This window comes from Poecilia mexicana, unplaced genomic scaffold (assembly GCF_051168715.1).
Source record: "Poecilia mexicana isolate PSO_F unplaced genomic scaffold, ASM5116871v1 scaffold_10, whole genome shotgun sequence".
Taxonomy (NCBI): Eukaryota; Metazoa; Chordata; class Actinopteri; order Cyprinodontiformes; family Poeciliidae; genus Poecilia; species Poecilia mexicana.
In genome coordinates this window covers 27,786,600-27,806,384 of record NW_028263379.1, presented here as the reverse complement: position 1 = coordinate 27,806,384, position 19,785 = coordinate 27,786,600, and the positions used below count along the sequence as shown (strand labels likewise).

The following is a 19,785-nucleotide window of genomic DNA, read 5'->3' as shown; positions in this document are numbered from 1 at the left end:
GAATTGCCCTGTGTTTAGCTCAGTCCATCTTCCAATCAAGACCGACTGTCTTCCCCTGATGCCACCAAATAAAAAGCATCCCCACAGCCTGATGCTGCTCCCACCATGTTAAGCCAACAGGGTGGATGTGTGTTCAGAAAAATGTACAGTGAAATACTTACTCACCCACACTTTTCAGATATGTATTCGCAAAAAAAGAAAAGAAAAAAAAAATCAAAAACTACTTTCATTTTTTGTTTCTCTTCACAGGTATGAACTCCTTTATGTCGGTCGTTGCATGGAAACAAAAAATGAAATTCACTGACGTTTTCCGGTTGTAACGTCACTTTTGTGGCTTAAGAAAAATCCAAAAATAATCCGCAACTTTGATTGTTTTCTTTTAAATAAAAGTTTAAATCTTTCTTGAACCTCTTATACCCTCAGGGGGTATAAATAAATTTAAACTTAACATTTTGGGCAAAACCTTTATGCGGAATAGTTTTTGAAAGATCAAAGCCTCTTTTAGCGGATAATAAAAAATAAAAAAAAAATTTAAAGGCACGTGGAGCCTTTGTTTACAGAGCGAGCCGAGGTCGTGGCAGCTGGACCCACCGGTGGGTCCGTCGGGTTCTAGGGGTTAATTCAGTAAATTCAACAAGATAGAGAAAACGTTCCCAACATTAACACCAGGCCTTTTCTCATCTACATAAGTTCTGTATTTCATTACACTACAGACTCTACTTTTGTCATTTGTCATCCAGGTGTAGGTGAGAATCATACCGTTAAATAAAAAAATGTTTGTTTGCTCAAGATGCATGATTGTTTTTGGAGGTATAATTCTGTATTATTTCCCTAGAAGACTAAATAAAGTTATGCAGTCATCGGACTGCTCTTCCATAACCAGAAATATTTATTCAAAACTGTATTTTCTTCACCAAAATCCTCCTCAGCAGATTGATTGTACATCATTATTCATGGAAACAGAACAAGCAACCTTCTGTTAATCAAACAGCGATGGAAAAAAGAAAAAGTTTCACTCCACATGCATAAATGCATAATGCATTTTCTTGTGTGAAATGAGAAATTTTGCCTTTGTTCATCCCTCTCTTCTGCCTCTTATTTTTTTATTGTTGTGGAAATGTTCCGTTAAGCATCTTTGAAGTTATTTCCTGTTGCAAAATACAATCGTTTCCTGACAGAAATGCAAACCCACAATTTTGGTGTGTGCATGTGCGCGCAACGCTGTGCCTCATAAAGACAGAGGAAGGCTGCGAAGGCACCAGATCAGAAAGGTTAGAGGTTATACGGAGTGACTTTCAGCTTTTTGGAAGGTGAGGTGGAAAAAGGAGATCTTTAAAACAACAAAAGAAGAAGAAGAAGGTCAAGGTCCTCGTCTGAAGCTGAAATTCCCTGAGCAGACGTTTGAGAAGCAAAAGGCCGGGGAAGAAAAAAAAAAAAAAACTGCTGTACTTGTGCAGCTCTCAGAGTGGAAGACAAAAAGGGCTCGCCTGCAGTCAGAGAGCAGAGACAAAGAGAACAGCGCTGGCACTTAGGAACGGAGCGAAAGGCACAGTTGGAGGAAAGCGGTGATGGAGAACCTGACCGTCTACCACGGACCCATCGGCAAGGAGGAGGGCGAGAGGCGGCTGGGCCAGGACGGGAGAGACGGGTGCTACTTAGTACGTGACAGCGACTCGGTGCCGGGCGTCTTCTGCCTCTGTGTGTTGTGAGTATCCAGCCTCTTGGCTTTTCTCCTCGTTCTACAGCAACGCAGTTTCATGAAAATCCTCAAATTCCCGTCTTCTGGCAGTTCTACGGAATAGTTTAGAACCCCGCATTAAGCCAGATAACCCAAGCAGTTTCTGTCATCTGTTATCAGAAGCTAAAAGCGAAGTGAGTCTTGCTGGGGAACTTGTGTCATTAAAAGTAAAAAGAAGATGAGCTCATCGTCTCAGATAGATACTAGATGGTACTAGAAAAATGTGCCCTTCTGAGATCTTGGACATTTTTTTTCTTGTTGTTTTTCTGGTTTTACAGCATGTTATTTTTTTAGTAAATTAAAGATTTGAAGGCTATTTGTGAGTCTAAGAACTTCATAAAGCGCATCCTTGTTTTCAGTTTATCTGAAAGACAGCATAAAAGCAAAGATATCCACTTTCCTGTGTGAGTGTATGCAACTTAGCGGTCAGATTTAACAAAATTATGAAGTCAAGACTCTACCAGCAGGTCCATGTGTCACGCAAGGTGCCATTATTTTCCACTTGAGCACCTTCCCACACCCTCCACCGAAAAGAAAGAAAGAAAAAAAAAAGTCTGTGCACGCTCATTCTCAAAAAAAGTGTGTTTGTGTTCAGGTGCAAAGGATACGTCTACACGTACAGACTCCACAAGGACGAAGCGGGCTCGTGGGCTGCAGAAGTGAGACATCTTTTCTACTTCTTTTTGTTTTTTTTTATTGTTAAATTTTTGCGTTTATCCTGACACGTTTTGCACCAGAAATACTCACCCCAGCAGCATGGCAGCTGCACGTCTGCCTCGCTGCGGTTGCTGTTTATTAGGTTAGAAGTTGTTTTTGTGTCGGAGTAATTCAACAAGCTGCGGATCTGAGGCAAACATGTTTTCTTTCTCTGTTTTTCCCCCGTTTTGCTTCTCACTCTCACACTCTCCCTCTCTCTCTCAATATATATTTGAGATGTGACAGCACAGATAAATGGGTGCATTTCTTTTCCTTCAGCAATATCACCCTGTAAGCAGTCTACACCCCCCTAAACCCTCACTCCTCAAAATTTGAAGACAGTGTTTCTGATGGGATGCGTAATTGTGCGTCATCTAACGTTGAAAGTATGGAGACATCCGAGTTGCCCCTCGATGTCTCCATACGACATCTGAGGCAGGATGCAGCCTTTAGGGCTGCGTTTTCACAGCTAGCGCCAGGCTGGACGTCAATGACAAGAATTCCCCTACAAGCCCAATAACACTTTCCATTATTAATGGAAAGTGTTATTGGGGAGACGTGGTGGGGGGTGGGCGCTTTGGGATGTGCTCTACACCTTTGATTAAATGATGTTTAAAAACATATTCAAAGGATTTTTTTTTTATCTCAGCTCTCACAGCGTGATGTAAGAGCTGAGATACGGGAATTACGTGCTTTCATTTACCGCAGTAAATGAAAGCACGTAATGCACTTTTAAAGGCCTTCCAGGACAAAATTACAGCGGTCGTGAAAGTGCAATTCTTTAGCAACGCTCAACGTAAAAGGAAAAAAAAAAAGACAAGCGAGAAAGGGATCGGTAAGATATGGCTTATGAATAATGCAGGGCCGGTTGGAGGGAGGCTGCAAAACAAACAACAGTGCCAACATTTGCTGACCACACTTGGTCTGATGACAAGTTCAGAACAAGAAGAGATTTCAATGAGGGACGAGCATTTATCGTATCGTTTATCGTTAAATTGATCGCGATTCAAGTGATGATGTTTGAAAACGCCCTGAAACTGGCTGATTACTGGCCATCAGAAAGTCTGTAAATGTCGATATTTTCCAAAAATGTGATAAAATGCAGTTGCTGTGTGGAGCTTAGAGGGGAAAAATGACTTCTGTATGCAACTATAGTTCTGAAGGAGCCTATTTTGAAAAGAGGAATTTATTTTAAGATCATTATTAGTGTGTTTTTGGTAACAAAAAAGACTAAAGAAATTAGAAATACTTTTAATCACTTGCCATCCCAATAAATTCTATAAAATATTGTGATAAAATTTTATGCTTGAGAGTAAATTTCCCAGCCTAAACCCAGTTAGATATTAGATGCCCATAACTTTTTTATAAGTTCAGGAGCAAAAAACACGTTTCGTTGAGTGGGTACATTTATTTACCATATTGCCACATATTGAATATATTAAATGTATTTAATAATCATTAAATTTACGAGAAGCTACATTTTAAACACTCTTGCGGTTTTCACTGGAAGTTATCAGGTTTTCTAGCCGTGTCTCGGAGCACATATTACTTTTCTAAAGGATATTTGTTGCTTTTTTTTTATTAACTCTACAAGTAAAGCCCTTTGGGTAATAGAGTGCTTAAAGGATCTTAAATGTCACACATAAAACCACAAAAGTAAGGCTTTTCATTTGCTGAGAAATACAAAAGAATTCCAAGGGGATCTGAATGTTTACAAAGAGAAGCACATCTTAAATTTACCAAGTTTAGCTTTGAATCCCCTCGGGAGAGAATCTCCTCCTGCAAATATCTGCTCTTCTGAAGCTATTTATGCAGCATTTATGTATTTATATTATCTCCACCGCGTCATTTTATTTTTTAATGTGGTGCCTTTTAATATTTTAACGCGGACTCTTTCGAGATCAGTGGCTCGGATTATTTAACTGACAGGATTCCCATTTCCTTTGTGCGCTGAACTTTTCTCTCGCCTCCACCTTCAGTCTGTCTTTCACATGTTGAATCTGTAGGAGCACCTTTCTTTCTTTCTTTCTTTTTTCTTTCTGTCTTTTTCCTTCCTCTCCGCCACCACATCACCGGAGTGATGAGTTCTATTTTTACCCCCCATCTTCTGTTTTCAGACGACTCCCGGTGTGCCGAAGCGGTATTTCCGGCACATCAAGAACCTGATAGCAGCCTTCCAGAAGCGGGGACAGGGAATTGCCATGCCTCTGCTCTACCCCGTCACGGCTCAGAGGCGGGCGCAGACCCACGCCGAGGAGCAGCAGCAGCAGACGCCTGGTAATGGCCTGTCGTCCAACCACAGCCCCTACCTGCAGCGTCTGGCGACGCCCGTCGCTCAGGAGCCGAAAAACAGGGGCAAGAAGGAGGTGGCGCAAGCTTTTGGTTAGAGAGGGTCGAACCCAAACAATGATTGAACACCAAAATTCAATGTTCTCGAATCTCATTTCTTTCCGCCAGTTTTTCTTTTTTCTTTTTCTCTGAAACATTAATATCTATTACTGCACACGAGTTTGACGACAAAAAAAAAAAACAAATGTTAGTGGGCGGCGAAGAAAATAAAAGATTTTGACTGAAAGAAGCTCTCTTAAATAAGGTCATGCTTACACAGCCAAAGCCTCGGACTGACAACATAATGTGGTGGGAAAAAAAATTTAATTTGACATATTGAAGTAGTGATTTTCACGGGAAGAATGCTGACTGCAGGAGGGTGGGGGTGGACAGGTGTGTGTGTGTGTGTGTGTAATCAGTCACTTTTCTGACTGACATCAAGAAAAAACATGAGTGGGGGACACACAGGGAGGCAAGGTGAGAAAACAGTGAGAGCATCCTCTCAGCCCAGACTATTCTTCAGTGCAGCGGTCTCCTAGCAACCAAAGGACCCTCCATCTTTTCTTTTTTTTTTTTTTTTCTCCTTCCTCACCGCAGCAGAGATGAGCTTGGACAGTATCTAGTGGAGCATATGTTTTAGATGGGAAGAGGCTCATCTCTGTCGATCAGCAACGTTGCTACTCAGAAACGTATACATCACCTGTTCGCAGTCAGAACATATGCATTGTGTGTCTGCGCCGCCGTCCACAGCCTACGGAGAGAGAAGCGCGACAATTAATGCTGGGCAGATGGCGAAGCGACGGCGTGGAGGGAGGGAGAAGCGAGTGGGGGAAGGGGAGGTGGATTAGTGGTAACTTGCTTTTTCTTCTTCTTCTTTTTTTTTAGAAAAAAAAGGGAAAACTAACTTTTTTTTAACGTTCGCTTTTTTGTACTTTTTTTCTTCAGCTTGGAAGTGGTTTGCAGCATAGTCTGATTGGCATTTCCTAATGAGAGGAGACAAGCTGTAGCGAACAGCACAGCCAACTCCAGGTCCTGCCCCTTCTGCACTCACCGCCCACTCGCTGAGCCTCAGCTGTCACATATCTTTCTCTTCCTCTGTGCTTTTTTTTTCTCTCCTCCTCTTCCACCTCCTCCTCCTCCTCCTCTTCTTCTTCTTCTTCGCTTCTGACAGACGCAGGTTTCTCATGCATATCTCGGTTTGAGCCATAATGATGGGTGATAATGACAGCACAGATTTGAAAGTTACAACTTCCGAGAAGCAAGAACAAAGAGGGAGCCCGGCTAAAAAAAAAAAAAAAAAAAAAAAAAAAGTGGTGGAAAAGGGAAGGAGACCATCGAGGCACACGGAGAAATAACAAGCAACAGTTCCCTCGCAATGAAAAGGGGATTAAAGTCTTTAAAGTTTTATACAAACACGAGTTTAACCTAACGGTTAGCTATTTTTTATTAACAAACTCACTTTAAATACAGTTTGTCTATTGTAGAGCAAGTCCACTTTTCTATTTAACTGTTTTGTTAAGTTGAGAAAACAAGCGACATCACATGCAGCTTAGCAACTCGACAGTTTATTTTTATTTTAATATGTCAATTATTCGTGTTATTTCCTGTTTATTCACTTGGTTCTGATATGTTTTCGAAAGTGTTAGCTGGTATTCTGTACACAGTTTTCACTAAATGCCAGCTGACCGGTTCTATTTAGGAGCATCTTATTGCACTTTTGTTATAAAACTTTGTATTTTGCGAATTCATATTTCATTACACAGCTGCTTTTTGGCTGCAAGTGTAAAACGTCTTAGAGAATAACATAAGCTACACACATGGTGTGTGTTGTCCAGAGGAGATGGTTGTGGCCGAGTTATTAATTTGGGCTTAATTATTATTATTATTTTTTATCATTTTTTAATTATTATCGAAGTTTTGGTTGAGAAACTTTTAATTTGGAACAAGAATTTCAGTTAGCATCTATGTTTAGCTAGCTTAACCACAGAGCTAACGCTAGAGTCAACCTTTTCCTTCGTAACTACGCACTTCTTAATGAACAAATAATTAAGTAGAACTAAAAACAACCAACAGAAATCAACGGTGACCGGTTTTTAACATTAGCTGCGTATTAGTTGGACAACATGAGCTACTCTTTGGGGAGAGGTGACTATCCTAGCTAAACAAATTTATTAGAATTGAAGGTTTTTAACGAATCAAAATGTATTCTCATTCGTCAGGTTATATGTTTATAGTCGTTGTGTCAATATAACATTGTAAAGTGCAAGAACTGTCATACAAGCTTCAGAAAGAATCAAAACCAACTAGTTTAGCCACAATGCTAATGCTAAAGTCAAACTTACTAGCAACTCGAGCTTCCTAATCTCAGGATTAGATTGGGAGCGGCGACACCAAATTACGTCATTATACGTCATGCTGATGTGTGCAGAAAAATAACGTTTTTGTGGATTTGAACTAAATAAACTTATCCATCTGTGCCACGAGGTGCCATAGCCTACTATAAGAAGCATAAATAAATTGCTTTCTACACTAAGATAAATTCGTAATACTGCAAAATCTTTACTATGTAAATCTTTCTAACAGCAGCAAATATTACCTTCCTTCTACAAGCATTTTCATTTACACTCGTGAGAAATTAATCACCAGACAAGATATTTATTGCCATTGTCCTTAAAGTGGTGAAATTGCGGATCATATGTAGTTTTCAGCTTCAAAAATTTATATTTTCTCTTCTACTTTTCCACCAAAATACAACCATAGAAGAACTACCAAGACTTAATAGCATTTACGCTTATTAATCAGCTCCTCAGAATTATACAGAGAGCTTGAAACAATTGCTGCATCTTTTAGTGTTGGCAGCTGACCAGAAATTAATAGAAAATAATAGGGGTGTATAGATGCATGTCTGACGCCGCTGGTGTGCGCTGTCCTTGAGACAGATTTTGCTAACAAAAAGCTGTGGTTGTCTTTAACATATTTTGTAGAAGCTTATTAATATCTCACTATTTTTATTTGTATTAATGTTTAAGATTAAGGACAAAGTAGATGACTTCACAACAGTGTCTTGTACCATCAATGTTTGTCTGGCTGCAATGTCATTGGCAGTAAAAAAGGGGCTTGTCTGCTTCGGTAAAACTGTGCAAATTACTGTGAAATCTGTCAAACTATATTATTATTTACAAGATAGCTTCTGTATCGATCCAGCTAAGCTTTTTAAGTTGCAAATGTATATTAAGAAAGATGTTGGATTGAGAAATTTTCAGCACAAACTGTTATCCTGGTTTATTGTTCCCATGTTTTGTACTTGCAATTGATAAATAAAATAGAAATTGATCAATATTTTCCATTTTTTTTAATTTAAGGTTGATGTAAAACAGGATTGGTAGAACCTAGAAAATTTCATTTTAGACAATATAAAATCTAAAAACATTAGTAAGAATTTTGTTAAGTAGATTTTAAAAACTGGTTGGTATTTCTTTCTTTTTTGTCCTTTTAGCTGATGCAGTACGGAGGTTTCTTGGGGTTAAGGACCAAAGCTGCACATAAATAGCTAAAACCCTCCCTAAAACATGAACTACCCATTTCAATAGTTCACCATGCAGTCATTCGTACAGTGGAAACTGTCTTACCACAACTGCAGTAGCCATTTTTTTACTTTTGAGGGTTCAGCCAATTAGGACCAAGGAAAACAAATGGCGCTCCTGGATTGGCTGTTTACAAGCACCAGCCAACAGCGTGCCATCTAGCATTGTGCCTGGGTATTTCAGCTTCCCCAGCTGCATTTTGTTTGACTATTGTAAAGTAATCTGTTAATAGGTTTCCACAAGTAATTTGGAGTCACGTTCCAGAGAAAAATCCAAGAATAGTGAATGTCGGACCGCCACTGTACATCACTCTTTTATCAAGAAATGGTTAAAAATCAATACACATATTTTATTTCCTGAATTTTCACAATTTGTTTTACCAGTGTAACATGAAATCTCAGGGAACAACCTGGTAATTCACACATAATAACTTTAATCAGCATTGTAACCCAATAAAGTGAGCTTTCTTTTTTAGCGAGAATAATTACTATAGCCATGTATAATCTTTGCAAAAAAATGTAACAGATCTTCTATTGATTAACAATACTGACACTTATGAACAACATAATTTTCAGTTGAGCACTTTTTTTTTCAGTGTGAAAGCACTGGCTATGTACATTCTTGATTTTAGTATACACACTCATACAAACTACAGTTGGAGCACACCAGAGGTGGAAACCACAGCAGGTTTCTTCTCTAAAGGGGAGTGCCAGAGTCAACAAGGCCTCTCTTACACAATATGTAAACGGTAGTATATCCGAGGTAAACCAGTGGGGGGAACTCAAATGGCAACCGGAGAGGTCGTGATGGGAGTCATGAAGAGGATCGTTCACTGGCCACCCTTAAGTCTTCCATCTTTGTAGTTCAGTGGTTTTTAAACATGGTCCCAAATGATTGAACAGTGTTGAAACAGTAAATGGCAGATTGTCAGTCCATCAGTCAGTCCGTCCGTCAGTCAGGATACAAAAAGCAAAGCCACAGCCAAACCACACCGCTTGTGCCACTGTTAGAAATCGGAGAAACTGGACGATAATAATAAAATACCATCATTTTGTCACAATTAAAGGCATTTGGAAGTTTGTTTTTTTCCCCTCCCCCCATTCTCTCTTCTTGTTCTCCGTAGTTATCGTCTTCTTTTTTGTTTTTCAGTAAAGTATAGAAACAGTAGAACAAATCAGAGCAGAGTAGAAACAGGCAGTCTTTGGTGGGATGGGGGGCTGTTTGTGTGTCTCTGTTACCTGCCCCCCACCTCGCTAAGTGTCATAAAGTGGATGTTGGAGGGGCAGTCGGACAGCTCCGGCTGCTGCTCTATAGGCAGGGAGTAGTAGCCGTCGTAACCCTGAACGCGGCCGCCGGACAGCAGCTGCTGCTTCTCCGCCTCGCTCCACGACCGGCTCCCAACGTCCCCCAAATCCAACCGCTTCCTCTCCTTCTCCCAAGCGCCCTCCACCGCCCTCTTCCTCGCCTCCTCCCTCACCCGCGCCCTCTCCTCCTCCTCCGTTCCACCGTAGCGCACGCACAGGCACAGCGGCCCCTGCTGGAGGGTGATGTCGGCGAAGCGTCGAGTCCTGCCGTTCACCGTGGCGCTCATTTGGGACACGCTCACGTTGACGCCGCTCTCCAGGATGCGTCCCCCGACGCCTAGCCCCAGGGCGAGGTCCTCCTCGATGGGACGGGACTGCAGGAAGTGGTGCGTGTCGCAGCCGTGCACGGTGAAGCTCAGCCCGGTGAGGTGGACGGCGCTGTTCAGGATGGCCGCCACCCGCCGGCTGTCCTCGCTGGCCACCCCGATGACTTCCGCGCTCACCCGACCGTGCGACACCGCAAAGCGGATGTTGGGGCCAAGAATGAAGGGTCGGGAGCCAAAGGGCGGAGGACGAGACGGCCGGTGGCAAGCTGAGCCCACGGGCTCGGAGACCAGAGGTAACCTCTCCAGGGAGATGAAGCTCCTCAGCTGTCTCCGCAGTTCACACTGGATTCCCAACACCATCTAGGGAAAAAATGGGACATTTATATTGTGCAGCTGGGATTAATGTTTTGTGATTTATGTTTATTGTAGCTGCCTTTACATGTAGAAAATATTGCTAATTCAAACGTTGCTAATAATGAAGTATGCACACGACCATATAAGACCTTTAAGAGGTCAGACCGACGTGACACTGTAACATCTCTCATCAGCTACGTTCACTGCAGCTAAATCCGATTTTTTTTGCCCTTAGGTGACTCATATCTGATGTTTTTATGACGGTCTGAACAACATAAATCAGATTTTTACAATTGCGACCCAGGTGACTTGGATATGTGGTCCAAAATCCTAAATCCTGTCTGTACGGCCAGGTCGTGTTCATCCGACCTGAAAGTCATTGATACTCGACAAACGTCACCATTCTGCGTCCTGATTGATGAAAGCGGGAACAAAAACACCAAACATGGCGGATGATGATGATGATAAGGATTAAGTTAGTAATGTGCTTACTCCGTTTGGATAAAAACTTTAAAATCGCAAGATACGCTCCACCATTAGCATCCATGTTTACTTTAGCAAACACTGAGCATGCTCACTGTGCGTCTCGTGACTGCGTTACGTTACGGCATTATGTTGAGAGACTGCAAAACAAAATCAGATTTCACAAAAAATTGGAGTTCAGCATCAAGAACTGCAGCATGAACGTAGCTATAGACATGAAGGAGTCCTCATGAATGTTTACAACAGTTATCATTAAACGTCATTCAGGAAATAATGACGCTTTAAATGCAAATTTGATACTTTTTCAATTAAATCTTTCCTTGGCTCTGGTGGCCTTTATTTGACAGTGAATTGACAAGAAAGTAGGTTGTGAGAAAAGGGAACGATGTGGCAAATATAAATGTGACTCGAATATGTGAAAATGCGAGGAGGACTGAGGCCTCCGTAAATGGGTCGCACACTTTACCCGCCTCAACGTTGACACTTTCAATGCATTAAAAGTGTCATTCACCAAATGACACTTAATTTAAAGTTAGTATTGGGCACACCCCTTCAACTAAAGTGTTCCTGTTTAATCCTGCCAGGACCTGGAAATATGGTCGCAAAACAGCAAAAAAAAAAAAAAAAAAAACTTAATAAAACCAAGCAGTCACTTTGCAAAAGACACAAAACTAAATTTTTCTACTTAAGAAGAGGCTGCCAATAAACTCTAAAATTAAATAAAAAAATACAAACTAATAATTTCAGTCTTTGAAGTGAATGACTTATCATTCACTTTTGGGTGATTTAAGCTTTTATTGTCAATTAGAAAAATAACTCTAAGTCCAGGAAATGACACACAATCAGCAGCCAATTAGTTTCTCTGTGCGTCTGCGGAGGACTTTGGCCTCCACTTACAAGCTGTCTCAAAATGTTAAATGAATTAGATTGATGAGTAATTATGGGAGAAAATGAATCAGGAACATGAATGCTTGGCATAGAAAGAAATAACTGGCAAGATTTTTATTTGCTCAACTCAACTAACTGCTTATTCATTTCACTAATGTTTTTTTTTTATGCTTCAAAAGTCTGTTTTATTTGAGTTTTCTGTCGTAGCAAAGTTTAATCTATACAGCCAATCACTTGAGCTAGAAAAGTTTGCTAACCACATGGTACGAGACTCCTACCCACACCCAGTATGCAGCTGAGCTTCATTTTCATGGCATTATTTGGGGTATATCTCTTAACATGGAACCTCTGCCCAGTTTGAGTTTTGCCCATTTGAGAGTGGAAATCTGTCTGGACAGGTTCTGCTTGCATAAACCTGTCAGGCAAACCACAGATTCTCATTTGGACTGAGTTGTTTTCTTTAGCTCTGCCAATTGAAGGCAGTGAAACTTATTCCCTGTAAGTGCTCAAGTATGTGTTTGGCATTAGTGTTGTCATGCAAACAGGTCAACTCGATTTAAGACTCACCTCTTAGCAGGACAGCAAATAGTAACATTTATTGATGCTTTAAATTTCAGGGTGCTATTAGCCTTGCGGGTCACCAGACGTTAGCTGCCCCTCCACCAGGATGTTTGTTTATTTTAAACAGGGCTCTTTATAGTGACAGTACAGATGAATTAAGCTAGGCTGAGGGGGTGTGCACCTGTTGCACAGTCGGCCTCAAGCACTAGTTCCAATTTTTGTAACTTTTAATATTTTCTTAACACAAAAACACGATAGACTGCACTATTGCTCCTAACACTGGACTTAATTTGACCAAAAGCAGACAGCACAGACCTACCACGACTGTGGTGATTCCTGGTGAGGAGAATATTCTTTAAGCATTTGTGCTCAAATAGGACCTAATGATGTTTTTGTATCTATATCAGGGGTCCCCAAACTTTTTCCTGCGAGGGCCACATAGCTGTTCCTTTCTGTGGTCGGGGGCCGGTCTTAGTTTTTGCAGTAAAAAAAAAACAAAGAAATTCTTGTCGAGGGGGGGGGGGGGGGGTTGTTCTGTATTCGAAACTGTCGAGCGGGGGGGGGGGGGGTTCTGTATTGTATTTCTGTATTTGTATCACATTTGCTCAAAAGCCCCCTGGTGGTTGAAGAAAAATCCACATATAAACCGGAAAATACAATATATGAAAAAAAAACACTGAATGCTCTCTGGTATGAGCAGGCGGGCCGGATCCGGCATTGTTCAGGGGGCCGGACCAAATGACGTGGCGGGCCGGATCCGGCCCGCGGGCCGTAGTTTGGGGACCCCTGATCTATATAATTAAAATACCTCCTTCTGTCTGTCTACAAAAGGAATAGTCCGGGTTGCTCTTACTTTATATTGCTCACCAAATGCAGACATTTTAATATCCACTCTGAAGTCGTGCTGCTCCTCTACGGTAATATTTGGCCTCTTTTGCTTCATCCTTGACAAATTCACTGCTCCATTTGGAGAAGTTGTATTTAAAAATAAAAAAAGAAAGGTTGCAGCCACCATTTATCTGTGATACTAGGATGGAAAAATTTTTGAAGGGGTTTTAATGTGCTGAATACATGATAGTACTGAAAATAATTCATATCTGGGCCGGTTTGTCGTGGGGAAGTGTCAGGGAATTTTGTGCAAATTGAAGGAATGGTCAGTTACAATAAACAAAGAGAAAGGATGTTCAGGTCTCTTTTTCTCAAGAGTAGAAACTGAAATGAAAGAACAGCTTCCAGGTTTGACGTAGAACCTCACTTCTAAACCAAAACCCCAGCTTTTCAGGCGGAGAACAATTTGTCTACAGCAACGTTCAGATCAAGGTTTGGATTTAAAAACCACTGGGGCAGTTACATCTTAAGATACGGGCAAAATCCCAGAGGATATCTGCGCCTGTTTTAAGGAGACACAATCCAAGGCACGAGCATCTGTACCTGTGACACAAAGGGAGTCCGGAAAGTATCGATTCTATGGTTTCATGAAAAACAACCAAGAAAAGCCAGTGAATGCTTTTCTCAAGGCCTTAAGTGAGGCGCATAAAGAGGGTGGATAAAATATTAAATGTTCAAGCAGATAGTCTGTTAATGTTTATTTGTAAATGTGCTAATTTTCTACTTTGAAACCAACAACCCATTTCAAGCATGACTGCTCAGAGGATGCGTCCTCGGGCCGCAGCCCATCCCAGCCTGGATGAAATTTTAATTGCCTCGTCCGCGGCTCTGGAAAAGTTGTGCTACGTTGAATAAAATGTTTTGGAGATAATTAATAAATCCTAAGGAAGAATATAGAAAAGTTGAAGGCGGGTCATACTGCCTACATCCAGTTAGATATAGTTTTGCTGTAAAGCTAGTTTATACGTCACGACTGTCATGACGTGTTAACAGCTCAATCTCTATGGAGCATGGATAATATTTCATAATAATAATTGTCGGTGATGCCTCAACCAATCTGGCCAGCAAGGTTAGAAGCTGAGGCAGAGACATTATATGATCACAAATATGATGACTGATGGAAAAGATGGTTTGGACTTCCTCCTTCCCTCTCTGCTCTTTGGTCCTGCTTCCGCATCCTTTTCAAATCCACTGGGATCTGGGATCGTAGCTCGGGCATTATTTGGGCGTTTGAGATGCTAATCAGACACGTCGTTGCCATAGTTACACATCATAGCAACTGTCTGAAAGTAGAAAAAACGTAAGAGGAAAAATCCTCCCAACTGCAATAAAATGGAATAATTGTCCAAAAACAAGTAACCAAAATAAAACCAAAATAACAATGAACCAAAAAAGAACAAATTTCAGAACGAACGTAGCCGAGCTTTTCCAACATGCCGCCGTCATGAATGGCGGAATTTAGCAGTCAAACAGTGCAAAGAGAGAAGAGCCTATAGATGATCTACCACTTTCTGTCAGATAAATGTCACATTCAGGAGAAAGTTATGCACATAATAAGGAGTTGAGGATGCAAATGGAGATATTTCGTATACACTGCACCGCTTTGGTTCTGCAATTTAAGCTACGTCATCTGAAAGCACACAGTGCAGTGATGTCGACTTATATGATGCAAAAGTGAAGCTGATTTGCATGTTTTCTGGGGGAGGGATAATGGCAAAGGTGGCTTCATATAACAACTTTCAGACATCAAGATTTTTATTTTTTATTTCCAAACAATGCAGTGTTTTTGTTCAGGTAGGAAATTCTCACCTTGCTGGAGTCCCAGTCCTGCGTCTTTGTCTGGGTCTTCATCAGTTCATATGTTTGTTCCATTCTGCTCACTTCAGGCTTTGGGAAACCCGGGACAACATTATGAAGCTGGAAGCCAAACAGCTGCAGCCACCTTCCAATGTCTGGACACACACACACACACACACACACGCACGCACACACATGCACGCACACACACGCACGCACACACACGCACACACACGCACACACACACACACACACACACACACACACACACACACATATACGGAAAGAGAAAATTGCATTCAGAGAAAGACTTCAAATGTACTGTGTACACTGCGAAGCAAACAAAAAGTCATAAGGCCGGTTAAAGCAACACCTTGCACAGGAAATCACACAATCTTTGAGCATAATGCGAGGCAGAGACGAGTCGCTCAGACACATACAGATTCCATCTGCTACAAACAATCCTGCTGCAGGAATACGTGACAGGCCGAATGAATGTTCCATTAACCAGAAGGACAAACGCCCCGCCACACCCCCTCCCCCCACCTGCATCCTGTATTCATCTTCTGCTCTCTCATTTCATCTCTTTCCCTCACCCGAGCTTCTATTTCATCTCTCGGGGGGCAATAGTGTTGTGTTGACAGTTGCAGAGAAGAAAACACCGCTAGACCGTGTTAAAAAACAATGCGATCAGAGGCGCGACTATCCTTCGCTGTCACATCTCCTTTCTGCGACATGCAGTTCACCTGTGGTTAGCTGCGCAGCCCCTGTTCACTCACTCTTCATGGCAGATGTTTCTCTTACACGAGGAGGTGTGAGGGTAGGTGTCATCAAGAGAAATATCTGCTCGCGACTCCCACTATCTGTCTGTCTGTCAGGTTCTGGTTCGGGTACGGCAAGAGTGTGCAAAAACCCACCTGTTGTGAATTGCGTCACCTCCTCCACCCTCCCGACCGGGCAGTTGCTGTTGAAGGCATACAGGTTGAACGGTTTGGGCTCCCTGCTCAGCTCGCCCCACAGCTCGTGGTTCGGTGAAGTCCATCGACCGGCCAGGGTGTCGTAATCCCGCCTGCCGAGGTGGACCAGCCGCGTGAACGGATCGTACAATCCCCCGTGGAAGCCGATGGTGAGCTGGAAGTCGGGGTTGGTGTCCTGATAGACCTCCCCGTAGGGGGTGTAGAGGATCTCCTTGACCAGTCGACCCTTGCTGGAGAACACCGCCCTGGGACTCCCCACGCTGTCGCAGGCGACGTAGAACTCCTCCCCACTGCTCAGCTCCATTGCGATGAGGTGGCCCTGGAGGTCGTAGTACAGCGACGTGATCAGGTTGCTGCTGTGGTTGTACAGGTGGCTCACCCTGGTGGGGTGCGACAGGTCGGCGTAGAAGAACTGCAGCTGCTCGCCCTCGCTGTTCTTCGTGGCCACGCGGCGGCCCAGGCCGTCGTAGCGGTACCAGACGGTGCGCTCCGTCGCCCGGTTGAAGACGCGGGTCAGCAGGCCGTTGGAGTTGTATTCGAACAGGTCGTTGGCTCGTTGGCGGAGGAAGCCGTCGTCGTCCACGCTGTACTGCAGCTCCCCGAGGTGCGTGATCCGGTCCCTCTGGTCGTACCGCAGCGGCGTCAGCCTTGGGAAACGAAGATCTGTTACTTCGGACAGCGGCTGGCAACGCCCTTTTGAACTGTTTCACATTTTGTCAGGTTACAGCGACACTCTTTGCATGTGATTTTCAGATTTTTTAATGTGTTGGCACAGAGAAGTGAAAGGATGTTTTATGAATAAAATCTCAAAAGTGTGGCCTTTTCTCAGCTGAGGTTATATTGATCTGATGTGATATTCAAAATGATTTGCTTGATAGTCGGGTCAGGCTCAGACGAGAATGCACCATATAAAGTTCTGTTAATCAACTTTTTACAGTCCAAATAGAGGAGCAGATCATTTTTCCTGTTGAGGTAATAAAGAAAGCTCTATCCTGCTCCGCTCCGATCAGTCGCACATCCAAGCTGATTTGCACGCTAAACAAAAGCTAAAAATGGGTCAAAGTTGCACTGTTTATGTAAATGGTGGTCTCAAAATGAAAGTAGTAAAATCTTAATTAAAATAATACGTCCTGCCTACTTTGGCCTTTAAAAAAGTTAACTAGTCAGATCGGACCTGGACACAAGGCCCCTGGGTTGGGTTGGATTTTTTTATTTATTTATTTATTTTTTAACGTTAAACGTTAAATCAGTTTTTTACTCAGATGCCCCCAAAAAAAGTCCTCTGCAACCAATTACCTCCACTACTCACATTATTACTAAAATGAGTTCAATATAATCTCAGTAAACATGCAATCTACAAATCTGGTCTTCATAAGAGCGTGACAGAAACATGCCATTGTTGAAAAGAAGCTGTTAGAGGTTTATTTTGCTGTTTGCTACAAGCCATGCAGAGCACCTGGAAAACGTGGAAGCAGGCGTCTGCTCAGATGAGAGCATAATGAGACTTTCTGGCCTAAATGAAAAACATTATGTGTGGGATCCAAAATGCCGTTCAGCTATTATTCCAAAGTGAAGCATGGAGGTGTGGCTTTTCTTAAGCTAGATAAGGGAAGCTGATCAGAACTTAAGATTTTAAACTGGGATAGAGGTTCAAATTTAGCAGGACGGTGACCCTAAAACATGCAGCCAGAGCTTCAGTTAGATAGATCATATCAAAGCATTGATGGCCCTGCCAAAACCCAGAGCTAAATTCAGTTGAGAGTACGTTAAAATGTGAGGACTGGTGTTCACAGACGCTTCTGATCCGATGTGACTGAGATCGAGTGGTTTTACAAAGAGAAACGGGCAAAATGTCAGTCACCAATATTGCAAGGCTGGTAGAGACATTCCCCAAAAGACCCGCTGCAAACGTGGATTCAATAAAGTATCGAGTCTGGATCTGAAAAAACACATTTGTCTCACTTTCTAGATCTTTTCTTGTTATAAGAACAGTTAAAAGTATCCCTTTCCTTCCAATTGGCTTTTATATTTGTGAAAGTTCTTCATTTAAGTAAGCATTAATGTTTACCGTTGTCTGTTGAACAATGCGGTGGCGTAGATTTAAAACAGTGAAACTTTTATGTAACACACAGCGAGTTGCAGATATCGACTTACCGAGAGCTCGTTCCATGACTGAGCAGGTTGATGTTCCCGTTGAGGTCGTAGCCGTAGCGCCACTGAGGGCGCTCGTTCACCGAGGCGCTTTGCAGTTGGCTGTCTGCGTCGTACTCGTAGGTGTAGCGGGTCACGTTGCTGTCCACGCCGACTCTGATGTCACAGGTGGTGATGCGCCCTGCCGAGTCGTACTGAATGGTCATCCAGTAGGCGATGGACTTCAGGATCTCGTACTGGACCTCGACCACCTGGCCGTAGGAGTTGAACACCTTGGTGTGCTTCATCAAATGGGTGGTGATGACCTAGGAGAAGCACAAACAGGACACAGTAACCAAAAGATTTTAATGGAACTTTTTTCCCCTACAGTTTAAGGCTCTTAAAGGCTTCATTGCCTCTACAAGACCTCAGTTATTTTTTTTTACAACAGCCATGTCTTAACCCTCCCGCTGTCTTAGCTTCAAGAGAAGCGTGACTCGTTCTTCCGTCAGACCGTCAGTTCACGAAACCACACACAAACAAAAATGATGTTTGTCCAAAATTTAGCAACAAAAAACATCCTTTCATTTAAAAGCCGATGGTTGTAGCTTTAGTTGTGGTGCTTCTGAATTAGGGTAAGGATGTCCTTTATTATCCTGATCGTCTTTTTGAACTTTGATATCAGTCAAAGTCTTTAATTACATTCAGTACATGTAATGACTAGCATAAACAAACACTTGCAGGTTTCTCTTTTTATTCTCAGCCTGTGTTTGGGGTCATGTGATTGATCGATCGATCGATCAATCAATCAATCAAATTTTATTTGTATAGCACATTTCAGCAGCAGGGCATTTCAAGGTGCTTTACATAATTAAAGAAAAAAAAAATAAAAATAAAAAATAAGAACAGCAGATGGGGTTCCTTCCTCAATCCGCTTTGGTTAGAAAGCTCTGTTTAGGACAGTTTAAAAATCTCCATGGTTACCCACTGCAAACACGTTTTTTTCTTAGGAAGTTTCATAACAAACCTGATTTGGACCATGTTCAGTTCACACAGTAATACAAATAAACATTTTCATGTATTTTATAAATAAAGGTGAAAGACCGACACAAAGGGCTATATAACTGAAATGTGGAAGGAAATTTTTTTTTTTTTTTAAATGCTTTTTCGAGAAACTTTGCACTACAGTTACAGCTATAAATCCTTTGGGTATTCTTTCTTCCATATTTGAACATATTTTGAAAACAACCCAAGCTTAGGGGGTGTTTACACGACAACGATCCAACAAAAATGGAAGTTTTGTTCTGTTTTTGTTGGATCGTTTACACGAAAACGTTCTAATTACGATCTGTGTTTACACAGCAACTGCACACATCGAAAACGTGTATTGCTCTTGCTGCGCCTAGTTGGTGCTAGGTTCTTTGAAACTGAGTGCGCATGTGTTTAAAAAAAAGTTCTACTTGAAGGCATGTGGATTCGTGTTTCCCTATCAGGTACCGTTCTCCCATAGATTGGGAGAAAACACGCATTGTGTGCGTCTTATTAGGGCGCATGCAGTTGGAAAAAGTGGGTTAACTTTGCTGCAACACCTTGTTTGAGCTTTCACGGTGTCCATAGCGGGCCCCGGACTGGAAGCTGTTTATTGCTTTTACCTTGGAATGGCCTATATAATTTCCTATATAAATTTGATAAAATAGGAGCTCCCGCCCTTCCCATATCCGTGTCCTCTGT

At 42.1% G+C, this 19,785-nt stretch overlaps 2 protein-coding genes across 3 annotated transcripts in view; one reads left to right on the top strand and one right to left on the bottom strand.

Annotated features, from left to right (window-relative positions):
* Positions 1-1,049: 1,049 nt before the first annotated feature.
* On the top strand, positions 1,050-8,101 carry LOC106934378 (SH2 domain-containing protein 1A-like). 2 transcript variants are annotated; one of them, XR_015764502.1, is made up of 4 exons: positions 1,050-1,705; positions 2,334-2,397; positions 4,552-5,612; positions 5,708-8,101. XR_015764502.1 is itself a non-coding variant. In XM_015014227.2 (3 exons), exons 1-3 carry the CDS (start codon positions 1,569-1,571, stop codon positions 4,819-4,821), a joined length of 471 nt encoding a protein of 156 aa, XP_014869713.1. In that variant the 5' UTR covers positions 1,050-1,568; the 3' UTR covers positions 4,822-8,101. The 2 variants fall into 2 exon arrangements, 1 of the variants encoding a protein (XP_014869713.1); XM_015014227.2 differs by having other exon boundaries at positions 4,552-8,101.
* Positions 8,102-8,674: 573 nt separating this feature from the next.
* tenm1 (teneurin transmembrane protein 1) overlaps positions 8,675-19,785 on the bottom strand; it is a 147,959-nt gene continuing 136,848 nt past the window's right edge. The window contains exons 30-33 of the mRNA XM_088009765.1: positions 18,079-18,380; positions 15,865-16,571; positions 14,960-15,102; positions 8,675-10,336 (exon numbers count right to left, since the gene is read on the bottom strand). Of these exons, the coding sequence (XP_087865891.1) occupies positions 9,581-10,336; positions 14,960-15,102; positions 15,865-16,571; positions 18,079-18,380 (1,908 nt within the window). The 3' untranslated portion in view covers positions 8,675-9,580. The remainder of the gene's footprint in view (positions 10,337-14,959; positions 15,103-15,864; positions 16,572-18,078; positions 18,381-19,785) is intronic.

Coding starts and splice junctions, on each gene's coding strand:
- LOC106934378 (XM_015014227.2), top strand. CDS start 1,569: ATGGAGAACCTGACCGTCTACCACGGACCCATCGGCAAGGAGGAGGGC. Junction 1,706..2,333: donor GTCTTCTGCCTCTGTGTGTT/GTGAGTATCCAG, acceptor GTTTGTGTTCAG/GTGCAAAGGATACGTCTACA. Junction 2,398..4,551: donor CGGGCTCGTGGGCTGCAGAA/GTGAGACATCTT, acceptor TTCTGTTTTCAG/ACGACTCCCGGTGTGCCGAA.